At 42.2% G+C, this 13,453-nt stretch overlaps 1 protein-coding gene and 1 long non-coding RNA gene across 2 annotated transcripts in view; one reads left to right on the plus strand and one right to left on the minus strand.

The window, feature by feature from the left end:
- Positions 1-13,453, plus strand: part of LOC146547256 (receptor tyrosine-protein kinase erbB-4-like) — a 373,065-nt gene that overhangs the window by 273,166 nt on the left and 86,446 nt on the right. The window contains exons 14-15 of the mRNA XM_085263592.1: positions 5,196-5,289; positions 9,444-9,598. Of these exons, the coding sequence (XP_085119718.1) occupies positions 5,196-5,289; positions 9,444-9,598 (249 nt within the window). The remainder of the gene's footprint in view (positions 1-5,195; positions 5,290-9,443; positions 9,599-13,453) is intronic.
- LOC146547257 (uncharacterized) lies at positions 10,261-12,527 on the minus strand. Its single transcript, XR_014890601.1, has 3 exons — positions 12,348-12,527; positions 10,501-10,712; positions 10,261-10,417 (listed from the first exon to the last, which is right to left on the minus strand). It is a non-coding gene; the product is annotated as an uncharacterized LOC146547257 (long non-coding RNA).

Genomic DNA, 13,453 nt, shown 5'->3' on the forward strand with positions numbered 1-13,453 from the left:
CTGCACTGAGCAGGAAAATGAAGCAAGCTGTTTCCGAATGTCCTCACAATCCACCGATCTTCGCTGTGAGTCATTGCATTCAGGTCATCCCTCTATGTTGCCAAGAGGCACATCAAAAAGATCACTGCCAACTCACCTGGGGAGAAACCCTCCTTTGTAGACGTAGTTTCCAGCCTTTTTCTTGCTGTTCTTGAATGAACGGGGAGATGCTGTGAATCGCAACACTTGAAAGCATCCATCTAAAATAAGACTGTACCGGCAGCATCTGCCACAAGATAAATATGACTTTTCTTCCAAGCGGTGTGATGTCAGGCTCGTGTTTTCCTCAGGGGAAGAGGAGAGCGCGTTTGTAAGTGTGTATGAGAGCGAGCAACCCTCGGTCATGTTGACTTGTTGCTGGTCCTTTCCTGCGCCGTTTGTGGGAGGGAAGCTTTGAAGATGCCGGTGAAAACAGCTCATAGCGAAGGCTTTGAAGAAGACGAGGAAAGGCGCATGGCAGGGAGCGGCTGAACCACACTTGTTTCCAATACTGTAAATACAGTCAGTCACAGTGAGGAAATGCAAGCAATATTCAACAGGCCCACTTTTTGTTTTGAGTCACTGGCCTGACTTGTGGAATCAGAACATCCATAACCCAAAGGCCTGGTGTAAGAAGTGTCTACCTACCAACAAAGAGTGCTGAGTTGGTATTTACTTGCTTTTACAGTGGGGCAAAAAAGTATTTAGTCAGCCACCGATTGTGCAAGTTCCCCCACCTAAAATGATGACAGAGGTCAGTAATTTGCACCAGAGGTACACTTCAACTGTGAGAGACAGAATGTGAAAAAAAAATCCATGAATCCACATGGTAGGATTTGTAAAGAATTTATTCGTAAATCAGGGTGGAAAATAAGTATTTGGTCAATAACAAAAATACAACTCAATACTTTGTAACATAACCTTTGTTGGCAATAACAGAGGTCAAACGTTTACTATAGGTCTTTACCAGGTTTGCACACACAGTAGCTGGTATTTTGGCCCATTCCTCCATGCAGATCTTCTCGAGAGCAGTGATGTTTTGGGGCTATCGCCGAGCAACACGGACTTTCAACTCCCGCCACAGATTTTCTATGGGGTTGAGGTCTGGAGACTGGCTAGGCCACTCCAGGACTTTCAAATGCTTCTTACGGAGCCACTCCTTTGTTGCCCGGGCGGTGTGTTTTGGATCATTGTCATGTTGGAAGACCCAGCCTCGTTTCATCTTCAAAGTTCTCACTGATGGAAGGAGGTTTTGGCTCAAAATCTCACGATACATGGCCCCATTCATTCTGTCCTTAACACGGATCAGTCATCCTGTCCCCTTGGCAGAAAAACAGCCCCATAGCATGATGTTTCCACCCCCATGCTTCACAGTAGGTATGGTGTTCTTGGGATGCAACTCAGTATTCTTCTTCCTCCAAACACGACGAGTTGAGTTTATACCAAAAAGTTCTACTTTGGTTTCATCTGACCACATGACATTCTCCCAATCCTCTGCTGTATCATCCATGTGCTCTCTGGCAAACTTCAGACGGGCCTGGACATGCACTGGCTTCAGCAGCGGAACACGTCTGGCACTGCGGGATTTGATTCCCTGCCGTTGTAGTGTGTTACTGATGGTGACCTTTGTTACTTTGGTCCCAGCTCTCTGCAGGTCGTTCACCAGGTCCCCCCGTGTGGTTCTGGGATCTTTGCTCACCGTTCTCATGATCATTTTGACCCCACGGGATGAGATCTTGCGTGGAGCCCCAGATCGAGGGAGATTATCAGTGGTCTTGTATGTCTTCCATTTTCTGATGATTGCTCCCACAGTTGATTTTTTCACACCAAGCTGCTTGCCTATTGTAGATTCACTCTTCCCAGTCTGGTGCAGGTCTACAATACTTTTCCTGGTGTCCTTCGAAAGCTCTTTGGTCTTGGCCATGGCGGAGTTTGGAGTCTGACTGTTTGAGGCTGTGGACAGGTGTCTTTTATACAGATGATGAGTTCAAACAGGTGCCATTCATACAGGTAACGAGTGGGGGACAGAAAAGCTTCTTACAGAAGACGTTACAGGTCTGTGAGAGCCAGAGATTTTCCTTGTTTGAGGTGACCAAATATTTATTTTCCACCCTAATTTACGAATAAATTCTTTACAAATCCTACCATGTGAATTCATGGATTTTTTTTTCACATTCTGTCTCTCACAGTTGAAGTGTACCTCTGGTTACACTTCTTAAAAGCTGCTAGGTGTAGTCCCTGACTGGTTGGCAAAGATTCCTGGCAGTTTCTGGCTCCTGCTGGGTGAAATTGGTCGAAAACTACCGTACTATCTATTTCAACTACTATCCGCAGGGCAGTACAACTTGATAAAGTGCGAAACAATGTAGACAGTTTGCCTTCCAAGTAAAAGTTGTGGCACTGAGGCACTTTTTTCTGTAAAAGTGAACTTTTTTTAAAATTCTGGCTTGTGTTGCATTTTTCACAGTTTGCAGCTCAGAGAGTAAGTGCACAGTGTTTGTAGATGAGTCCATCCCTTCATTTCAAAATACGACTGCAGCAACATGCGACTGACCAAACTTTTTACCAACCGCTTCGAATACTGGTCAAGGAATCTTCCCCAGTGACTGGAGTTTGCCATGGGGTCACTGTGTTTAATATCATTATTCTTGCTATGTACATTTTCTTTATTCTATGGCATGTGTCTTGAAGATTGTAGAAGTAGATACAAATACACTGTTGAATTGTTGAAGAAAGTCATATCATCTGCATAAAAAAGCCACATCATGGCATATCTAAATTGATTTTTTTTAAAAAGTGGGTACAGCCAATACTGTTCTGTTACGGTATGTGAGTTATATATAGTTTTCACCTTTAAAAAATCATTTTAGTCTTATTTCCACAGTCTGTACACTAATTTAATGACTGGATATGGACAGCAGATTGTCATAGCGCTGCTTATTTTCAGCACTTTTGCTGTATGCAGCATAGATTTGCTTAATATTTCACTTTGTTCTGAAGCTACTGAACTGTATATCTCTCAAGAATTTAGTGTTAGCTCATTAAAAATGTTCTCGGGATGGTGATTTTAAACCATAAGATTCTTCAGCTCGTTCTTCTTCTGTGTTTCCATTGTTAATGAGAAGAGGCACTAATTCCCTTCAGTTTATACGTCTGTTGAATAAAACAAAGAGAGAGCAAAGGAGTTTGGGGGTGAGCAGGGAGGACTGAAATGCAATCCCACTGGGGTTGGGGGAGGAGGGAGGGAGGGAGGGAGTGAGTGAGGGAGGAGCTGAATGGGTTTAATTAAAAAAATTTTAAAAAGTTGCTTTGGTGGGTTGACCGTGCTGTGGCTATTTGGATGTTTGGATTTCTGAACAGCGGCCACAGCCCTGCTTAAATTCCACCAAAACAGGACTAATCCCCCATCAGGTCATCCCCCCAGTGGGGCTTTGGCGCGCACTACCAGCTGTGAAGGAGGCCAATCAGGAAGAACGGCTTTGAAGGAATGGAAATGACCCCAGAGAGCATGACTGCAGAGGTCTTTGTCTCTCACCCATTCTGCTCCATGTATCTTTTCTTCCACCTCAACCAAGAAAAGAGATATCTCTCCACTGCCTGGGCCTTTTTTCCCCCTAAAGGATTCCCCTGCATAGTGCCTCGGAGAGAGGAATCTAATTTATTTTGGAACAAGGGAAAAAAAGCTGGGGGAGAAATGCAAAGAGAGCTATGGGAGTTTCCCACTGAAAACATCATTAATAAAAGGACCATCTGTAGCTTACACACTCTGCTTTTTGGATGTGTCAGACAAACTGCTGTGATCATAAAGAATCAATAGGACCATTTAAAGAAAAACTACCCTGAAATAAAGGCTCAGCAAAGGGAAATCTGGGATTTTATCTTCATTTTTATTGCCTTTTAATGTGAGCTGAACACTAGAGTGTCAGGATGTTTAGTTTCTCTTTTTTTTGTTGCTTTTAAAACTACCGAGTCTAAAAGGTTTTCATCTAATATTACCCACATGAAAATGCATAAAAACCCACATACCCGCAGGAGATCCAAAATTCTCAGTGCCACATCTTATAAAAACAGCTCACAAGGAGGAATCTGTGGACTCTTTATTCCACCCCAATAGCATCACATGCAAATATGAACAAAAATCATGCACGTGCACGCGCGCACACATACAGTCCCTTTCATTATCCCGCTGCTGTGAGAAAGAGGTTTGTTTGTAACTGGGCGAATCCTCCTCTGAGAGCGTCTGTCCTCTGCATTGGCTGATCGATCCCTCTGATGTGAAAAGTGGTTTTGATCGGCAGCAGTTGTTATTGACAGCAGCCTGCCTCCGCCCGCCCGAGACGCCGCACTTCAAAAGTGAAGATAATGCGCTGATTCGGACACAAACAAGACAGGAATTTTTAGATTGAGAGTATGCGAGTGCACACACACAGACACACACACACACAATCACGCACAGAAACACACCAATATACACATATAAGGATTCAACAGTAAGGCCTGGGGCTATGTGGAGCTCCTGCCAGGGTAATTGCAGTGTATAAACCCAATATCGAGCTCTATTGTTTACTTTCTTTCCCCTCAGAAGCGAAAAAACAAAACCAACATAAAGTACACATTAACCGGCTGACTGAAGCGTTTTAGACGTTGCAGGAACCGCAGTGATTCTTTGATAACGGGATGAAAAGAAAATGTGTTTGGCTTTTTTTTCTTTTTCTTTTATCACACACTCCCTCTGTCTCTTCACTCTGGTCCTATCAAAAGCAAACTCCCTCTCTAAATGCCCTCTCCGTGGCCTTTCATACCATCTTTCCCGTTCCTCCTTCCCTCCCACCATCTCTTCTCCTGCTTCCTCCACCTTCCACACATCCCCTCATGTTTGCCTATGATTTAAAAAGACGTTCATTATTCATGGACTTTCTCTGTAAGCATATTGACCATACTAAGCCGTTAACCTGGTCAAATAGTTTTAGGTAGCTCGCTGCCCTGCATGCCCCTTCAGCAGAGGGCACTGCGTCTTGGAGATGACCCAGATAAACCGGTTGTTGTATCACACTTGATTTTGTTGAAAAAGGCCTCAATGTACAGCTCGTACTTGCGGCATGCTCTTAATCAATATTTCACTGTGCTCTCAAATCTATAATACATGCATTCCTATTTTCATTTTTCTTATTTATCAGGGAAGAGCGTGAATTTGCCAATGGATCCGTGTGCCTGGCGTGCGATAGCCAATGTGAGAAGATGGATGGAAACACTGTGACATGTCTCGGTCCGGTAAGACCCTCAGTCTCAACTTCCTTTTTACTTAAGAATACATTTTATAAATACAGGAAATAAGCTGTTTAGATTAAAACCACTCCTCATTTTTCTGTGCGAGATAGGGGACTATCTTCTACGTGCCAAAGTGGATTTCCAACTTATTTTGCTGTGTTTTGCACACAGGATTTCCAAAGATATAAGTACTGTTTGCAAAGGTGAATGGTAGGTTAATGGGAGGGATGATAAAGTACTGTAGCTACTTTTGGAGGCATGCTTTTGGCAAGCACCCATGCACACAGTCAAAAAAAAAGCAAAATGAGATTAGATTCTGACCTTCCGGTAAAGTCACTTTTAGAATGATCACAATACGACTCTCCAAAATGTTTCCTTGCTGAAATGTCAGTGGAGAACATGCACATCTGCATGCATGTGCACAGAAATTGTACGCAGCAACACCAAATGCAAACAAATCTGCTCATGCAAGGCTGCAGCTGCATCATTATCATGCTAGGGTATACGCCAGTGCTCGTATCAAACCTGCAGGGACGCCCAGAAAAGGTTGCCAAACGTCTCAGGAGTTGCAGGATGATTAAAGGGATTGGAAAGCAGAAGAATCCACATATGCCAAAAATAATCTCCACAACATAACTGCGGTAGTTTTTGCTAAAATTCCTGTGAATTACTATATATTTTCTGTACTTTGTACTTGTAAAAAGCATAAAAAGAAAATATAGTAAGCTGACAAATCAGTCTAGATGTTGTAACTGAATACAGATCTCAGGACATGATCAGAATTATTGTCAACTAAAGTCTAGAGACTGGTCAACGACCCTCTGTCAGCGATGTGTATTCCTTGACCGTTTGCTAAGCGGATCCTTGAGGTTGCTGGCTGTTGACAGGTGAAATCCTTCACAATGAGGATGCTGTACCAAAACCCTCCTTGTGATTTGTTTGGTTACCAGCAGATTGTTTGCAGACAAGTTACTATTCTTCATATAAAACTACAGGTGATTGCAGCAATCACCAACGAATTCCCGAGGTGTGGTGAAAGTTCGAACCAGAAACAAAGAACATTTCCCTTCAGTGGAAAATGCGTGCCTTACTACAGCAATTTTTATTTTGAAGGTGAGACAGCTCACCTTCAAAATAAATATTTTTAAATATACATATGGATGACACCAGGGGCCAGAAAAAATACTGAAAGAGCAAGACATGAATTCAATTTCAGCGTGATTCAATTCAGTTTTATAGATCTAGCACCAAATCATAACAGCAGTTGTCTTCAAGTGCTTTATGTTAAAAGGTAAAGACCCTACAATAGTACAGAGAAAACACCAACAATTAAACAATCCCCTTTGAGCAAGTCCTAGGCAACAGTGGGAAGGAAAAACTCCCTTTAAAGAGGAACAAGTTTCCAGTAGAACCAGGCTCAGAGAGGGACAGCTTTCTAACACGATTTGTTGGGGTGAGGGGAGGAAGACAGGACAAAGACACTGTGGAAGAGAGCCAGAGATGAAATGAGATAAACATGAGTGAGTGAAGAGGAAACACTCAGTGCATCATGGCAAGCGCCCAGCAGCCTAGGCATATTCTACTGTAACTAAGAGAGGATTCAGAGTCACCTGATTCAACTATAAGCGTTATGAAAAAGAAAAAGTAGAGAGGGTGTCTGTCTCCCGAATCCAAACTGGGAGCTGGTCCCACATCCTATTACAGCACTGCACTCTGTTCCAGTTAGCTCAGTAGGACGACCCATTCTCTCACAGATGTTTATAAAGGCAGACTGTATGGTTAGGTACTTGTTTTTATACGCCTCTGTCAAATGGATTGAAAACACCTGAATTCAAAGATATGGCCATTTGTGCATATTGTGTATGTGACTTATTCTGCGTTATCAAGACGTGCGAATTTGAAACCAGGTACATCCACGTGGTTATGAGAATATCCTTGGAAACTTTTTCTGAGCTATTTCAAAACCCCTGGACTAAATTACTTGTGCTCACATACAGTATAGAGTGATTACATCCAATAATATCCATTACAATACTGTTATTTAATTAAATTACCTGCTTGTTGTTTTTTTTCTTTACTATGATGAATTCTGAATCCTGGTGGCATAAATACTGTAGTGGGACAAATGTGGGTACGATCTATAACTGTACAGGAAGCTGATTTTACAGCGCAATGTTTCATTACGAAAAAGTTGCATCTAATGTGCAGCATGACTTGTTTCACGGATTCTAGTGACTGTGTGACTAACCTTTTATGACTGTCTGAGGGAGAGAATAACAGATGAAGAGAGAGAGAGCAGCTCCTCAAGGATGCGCAAAGGCTGGTGACGTTGGGATGCTGGTCACAGCTGAGCAGTGAATAACACCAGAGTCAATCATCCACGGGTGCTCAGTCACACGCAGACGCACATGCGCAGTGTCCACGGACATACTTAAATGCATTCGGACATTTGTATGCATCTGCCCTGCTCACACACAGACACGCAACTACGCAAAGTGAGCATAATGTTTATTGATGGTGTGTGTCTAAATGTGTCAAGTGGTGAGAAGCTGTCCATCAGGTCGCCGTGGCTGTCGTTAGCAGCAGAGCGTGGAGCTGAAAAGCCCAGCCGCCAGAATGCAACTTGTTCTTCACAACACACACATACACACACCTCTGTGCAATTTTAAGCTTACACTTTTGTCAGCACTTCGTGCACACGCACATAGACATTCACACAAAGTGTACAGTCAGTTTTCCGCTCCCATTCTAACTTATTCATGCTCCTGCTGCAGCTGAGCTCGTGTTCACTTACCTCTTGTCGTCTCCTCCATCACTTTCAGTGTGCACTTTTTTTTGGCACAACCTGACTCCCTAACCATTTTCCCAGTTTTATCAGGGATACAGTGGAATAAATTCCAGGCACTTTAGCTCAACATGGATTATACTGCCAAAAGTGTTCACTCTCCCATCCAAATCTTTTAATTCAGGTGTTCCAATCACTTTCATGGCCACAGGTGTATAAAATCAAACATCCAGACATGCAGACTGCTACTACAAAAATGTGTGAAGGAATGCATCACTCTCAGTAGCTCAGTGAATTCCAGTGTGGTAATGTGACAGGATGCAACCTGTGCAACAAGTCCAGACGTGAAATTTCCACACTACTAAATATTCAATCGTCAACTGTTAGTGGGATTAGAACAAAGTAGAAGCTACACTAAATCACACTGGGGTCTGTGGATGCTGAGGCACATATTGCACAGACGTCACCAACTCCAAACTCCACGTGGCCTTCAGATTAGCTCAAGAACGGTGCGTAGAGAGCTTAATGGCGCAGGTTTCCATGGCAGCATGGCTGCATCTAAGCCTTAGATCACCAAGGGTCGGATGCAGTGGTGTAAAGCACCCCACCACTGGACTCTAGAGTAGTGAAGATATGTTTCCTCGAGTGACGAATCTTAGTTCTCTGTCTGGAAATCAAATGGAAGAGTCTGGGTTTGATGGTCGCCAGGGGAACAGTACTGGTCTGACTGCATTGTGCCAATTGTAAAGTTTGGTGGAGGGGGGATTACCTTAGATCCAGTGAAAGAAACTCTTAATGCATCAGCATACCAAGACATCTGTGGGAACAGTTTGGGGGTGGTACCTTCCTCTTCCAACATGACCAGTGCACAAAGCAAGGACAAATGAATTTGGATGAATTAAAGCAGAGCCTATGAGACAGGCCTTTGTGTCTGACCTCATAAATTTTCTTCTGAAAGAACGGTCAAAACTTCTCATAAACACTCTTAAACCTGTGGTAAGCTTTCCTAGAAGAGCTGAAGCTGTTATTGCTGCAAATTGTGGGCCAACATCACATGGATAAAGAATGGGAGGTCACTCAAGTTCATGTGTGTGTTAAGGCACACGAGCAAATACTTTTTGCAATACAATGTATAAATCATTGCTTGGGATTCATGTGGGATTATCGCTGTATGAATTTCCATGAACTTTTTCTTAACTTTATTTTTCTCCACTGGTTTCTTTTAGCTCTTCACCCATTATTTTGTTCTTGTTTTATGTTATCTCCTCTTACTGCCACCTTTACCTCCTTCTTCTTTATTCACCCCTTGTCTACCACCCTCTTTGTAACCCATCTTCTCATCTCGCTCCTCCTTGTTGTGCTCTCCTCACAGGGCCCAGACCAGTGTGTAAAATGCCTCCACTTCAAAGACGGCCCTAACTGCGTAGAGAAGTGCCCCGATGGGCTGCAGGGAGCCAACAGTTTCATCTTCAAATACGCCAAGGCCAACAACGAGTGTCATCCCTGCCATGCCAATTGCACCCAGGGGTAAGAGAGGGATGATACATAAAGATGTGTCTATGTATAAAAGTTAATCCGTTTCTTTCAAGTGTCCACTCGCCTTCATAGTTACCCTGAGCAGCTTCTGGCTTTGGTGCTTTTATGCTGTTAAAGTTTTTTAGCCTTAATTCTAGCATTATGAGTGAGAGAGGGTACATAATCATCTACACCACGAATATTCTTAAATTGAGTTGAATTTGCCACTTTATATCCAATTAGCTACTCGTGTATTTCTTTAAGGCATAATGTAATTTAAAAGGCTGAGTTTCGTATTTAAAAAATAATCATATAGTTGTCACAGAACAGGACATTAGAGACTAAACTGTTTTGTTATACTAAGCTATAAATATGATTAATTCTGCTGTAAAGTTGGGGATTTTAACATGGGGTGTATCATGGCTCACTTTTGAAGTTAGCCTCAAGTGGCTATTAGTAGTGTCTTGTTTTGCATATAAGTAGTGTGTTTTAAAATTGGACTAAAGTAATAGTTTAACTTTCAGAAAATATACAGATTTGCTCTCTTGCTAACAGTTAGATTGACAGCACCCTCATTAGTACATTACGCTGGTGTCACAAAACGGCTGGAGGCCGAGTACCAAAAATCAAACCCACGTGCAGATTACCCAAAGCGGAGGGTGAGGAAAGGTTTCAACAAAGGTTTATTAACTAGCACAAGAATGATGTTTACGATGGCACTTGGCTTTAGGCTTGACACATGGGACGTGAGGGTCTTGGCCAGGGGAAAGGGATAAAGCAAGGGGACAGGTCCAAGAAAGCAACGGCAGCTGGCTGGTGATTAGCTACGTACTGGAAGAGAGGAGAGCAGTGTTAAAGCGGTAGCCAATGAGGAGTTCTGGAGAGGATGGAAGCTATGAAAATCTTCGTCTTACTGTGCAGGTGGGAGATGGAAGCGTTGAAGGAGAGGTAGTGCGGTCTGGGTGGGTTTGGTGGTGTGTGTCAGCTGTAACTGAGCGGTGAAGATCCTGTGGTGGTGTAAGGGCAGGAGGGCAGGCAGGTGAGGCAAGGAGATGATTCTGAAAGCAGGCGGGTTAACCAGATTTCCAAGATGAGTGGTTCAGTGTGATGGAATTTCCAGGAGTAACTAGAACACAAGATTGCAAGGTAAGTAAAGCATTGAGAATCATAGACAAGCCGCATGAGGCCTGGTTACCAACATAGGGTAGTTGACGAACTGGCGAGGAAGCAGTGTCAGCAAGCAGCTTAAATCTCCAACCTAATTGCCTCAATCAGCTTCAGGTGAGGGAGGCTGTAGGCCCTGCCCATGGGTGGATACCAGGGAGGTCCAGACCTTCAGCGGAATTTTCCAGTCACACCTAGACAGTGTTGCCAACTTAGCGACTTTGTCGCTATATTTAGCGAGTTTTCAGACCCCTTAGCGACTTTTTTTCTAAAAAAAAGACGTGAAAGCGCGTATTGCTTTTACTCTCAACAAGCAGCGGGTGCTGTAACGCAGTCAGTTCTTCTTTTACTCTTTTACTCTTATGCTGTTTTGTGGATCACAAGGTTTAAAACTACTTATAAACACACACACACAAAGTAACTCCACCAGAGTTCCTATTTCGGGTCACTTTTGCCGGTCCAAGCCCGGGTAAAGGAGCAGGGTTGGAATAGTGACATTAAAAAAAACAATAATTGCTAAAAGAAATTTAATTTGTATTTCTATATAAACTCTAGATGCAATTTAGGACGTTTTTTACTCACTTTATGTCTCTTCCACGATGTTATTTCTCTCTCCAACAACATAGGTTACAATTAGATTAGCATGACCAATTATGCAAATTAGGCAATGACGTCATTTAGCGACTTCTAGCGAGTTTTAGGACAGCCAATAGCAATTTTCCTTACTGAGGAGTTGGCAACACTGCACCCAGACCATGATAGCTAGTAGCCAAAACTAGTTGGAAATCGGCTTAGCCATGTATAGAGACAGGAAACAGGTTTATAAATGTCCCCATTAGCTAACCCATCAACCTCCAAAAACTGGGCAGATGTTTGTGTTGTATATAATTTTGCACAGAGCCAAATATTTTTTTTTTTTTTTAGCCTTATTTGCTATTTGGCTTAGTTTATTGCTAAGCTAATGGTCTTACCTTAGCAGTAAACTAAGCCAGTTAGCATTAAACTAAGCTAGTCCTTAGCTTTATTTTTTTCATAAAAATAATGAAAACGGTGTAAACCTTCCTATCATATTCTACCCAACAAATCCAAAAGTATTATTTCCCTAAAGGTTAACCTGTGCCCTAATGCTCTGAAGGATGTGATAACATCACTTTTTTTGCTAAGTTTAGCGCAACCACCAGCAGCCTTTTATCTGTCTGTTCATATTGATTGAATTTTCTCACTGATTAACTTTTATATATCATATATTATAATATATTATTTATGTGCTGTTTTTGTTGTCTTGAAGTTGAGTACTGTCTGTGTGCTCTGAGACAACAGATGTACATTAGCAGCTAGGTATCACCAGTGCACTTAGTTTTAAATGTGTTCTGTTCCTTTTTAAACTATAAAATAACTAAATAAAATGTGGCAGATTTAAACACACAGTGAATTTATGTGAGTTTCTTAATGTTCTACAAAATGCCTGCCAATCAAAGTTCTAAATAATAGTTTAGCCATCACGTCTCTCCCGACATACTTTAATACTGAGGCCAAAGCAGTATAAGTCTTCAAAAGAATGGCAGTTGTGGTTGTGGGGAAAATTTACCGTTCTTACCTGTTTATGTTTTCATCCTCTAAAGCTTGTTTTTTGAAGCCAGTATGGCTTTGGCTTTGAACTTGAGCCCAGGCCTTTTTAGATTTTCTGCTAGTGGGGAGACTATTATGGAAGAAGCCGAACAGTGGGGACTGGTAAGACAGACAGAAGATGATGAGTGAGGTGCTGAGGTGGAGCTTGTCGGTGGTCTCTGCAAACAAAGTTAGACTTCTGAATCCTAGCAACAGGGCTGGCGAGACGATGTGCAGTAGAAAGGAACTTAATGTTCTTTCTCTAACATGGCAGGAGGTCATTTTATTTTACTGCAGCTAGCCTGTAAATGTTGATAGTATCAGTGCAGCTTTAAAGAGACATGGAAAGGAGAATTTTCGAAGTAGAGGGGATGACAAAGGATGGAAAAGGTACAAATTATTTACAGATACACAAGTTGAAGATCAAGAATATTATATATATATATATTAAGAATATTATATTATATATATATTAATATTATCTTGTATAGAATCGGTACCTTGTTTAAGGACACGTTCACATGGCAGGTCACTCATTAGACGACTTTCCTGACAAAAAATAATCCCTGGCTTGTTGTGTCTGTTGTCAGAAAAGTCCTTTGTTCTCTGCTAATGCAGAAAGAAAACTGATTGAAAACACACACACACACACACACACACACACACACACACACACACACACAACACTGGATACAGACACTGATTACTTGCTAATTAGCTATTTGGTACACCATTTAATTGACAACCAAGTGACTTTTGAGGAGCCACAGTTGTCACCGATTTAATTCCAAAGTTAGCCTGCTCTCCTAATTTGCTAAGCAATTTGTTGTGTCGTGTGTGCTCACACAGCCTTCGCGTGCACACACACCGAAGCATTCAAAACCTGTTCTCCTGTGTCTTTCTTGTTGTTCAAAAGTCCTCCACTCAAGGATCTGGAATTAATGAGCAGCTAAGAGTCTACTCTAATCACTTCCAGCTTACCTAGTGTTAACAACACTTCTTACTGATCGCTGTGCTTTCACCACCATCCTGCTTTGATTGTTCCGATAGGAAGAAACAAAGATAAACTTGTATTTCTTGTTCTTGGAGAAAAAG

This window comes from Mchenga conophoros, linkage group LG23 (assembly GCF_057382185.1).
Source record: "Mchenga conophoros isolate Kocher_MC1m ecotype Shallow Benthic linkage group LG23, M_conophoros_male_GT1.1, whole genome shotgun sequence".
NCBI classification, from domain to species: Eukaryota; Metazoa; Chordata; class Actinopteri; order Cichliformes; family Cichlidae; genus Mchenga; species Mchenga conophoros.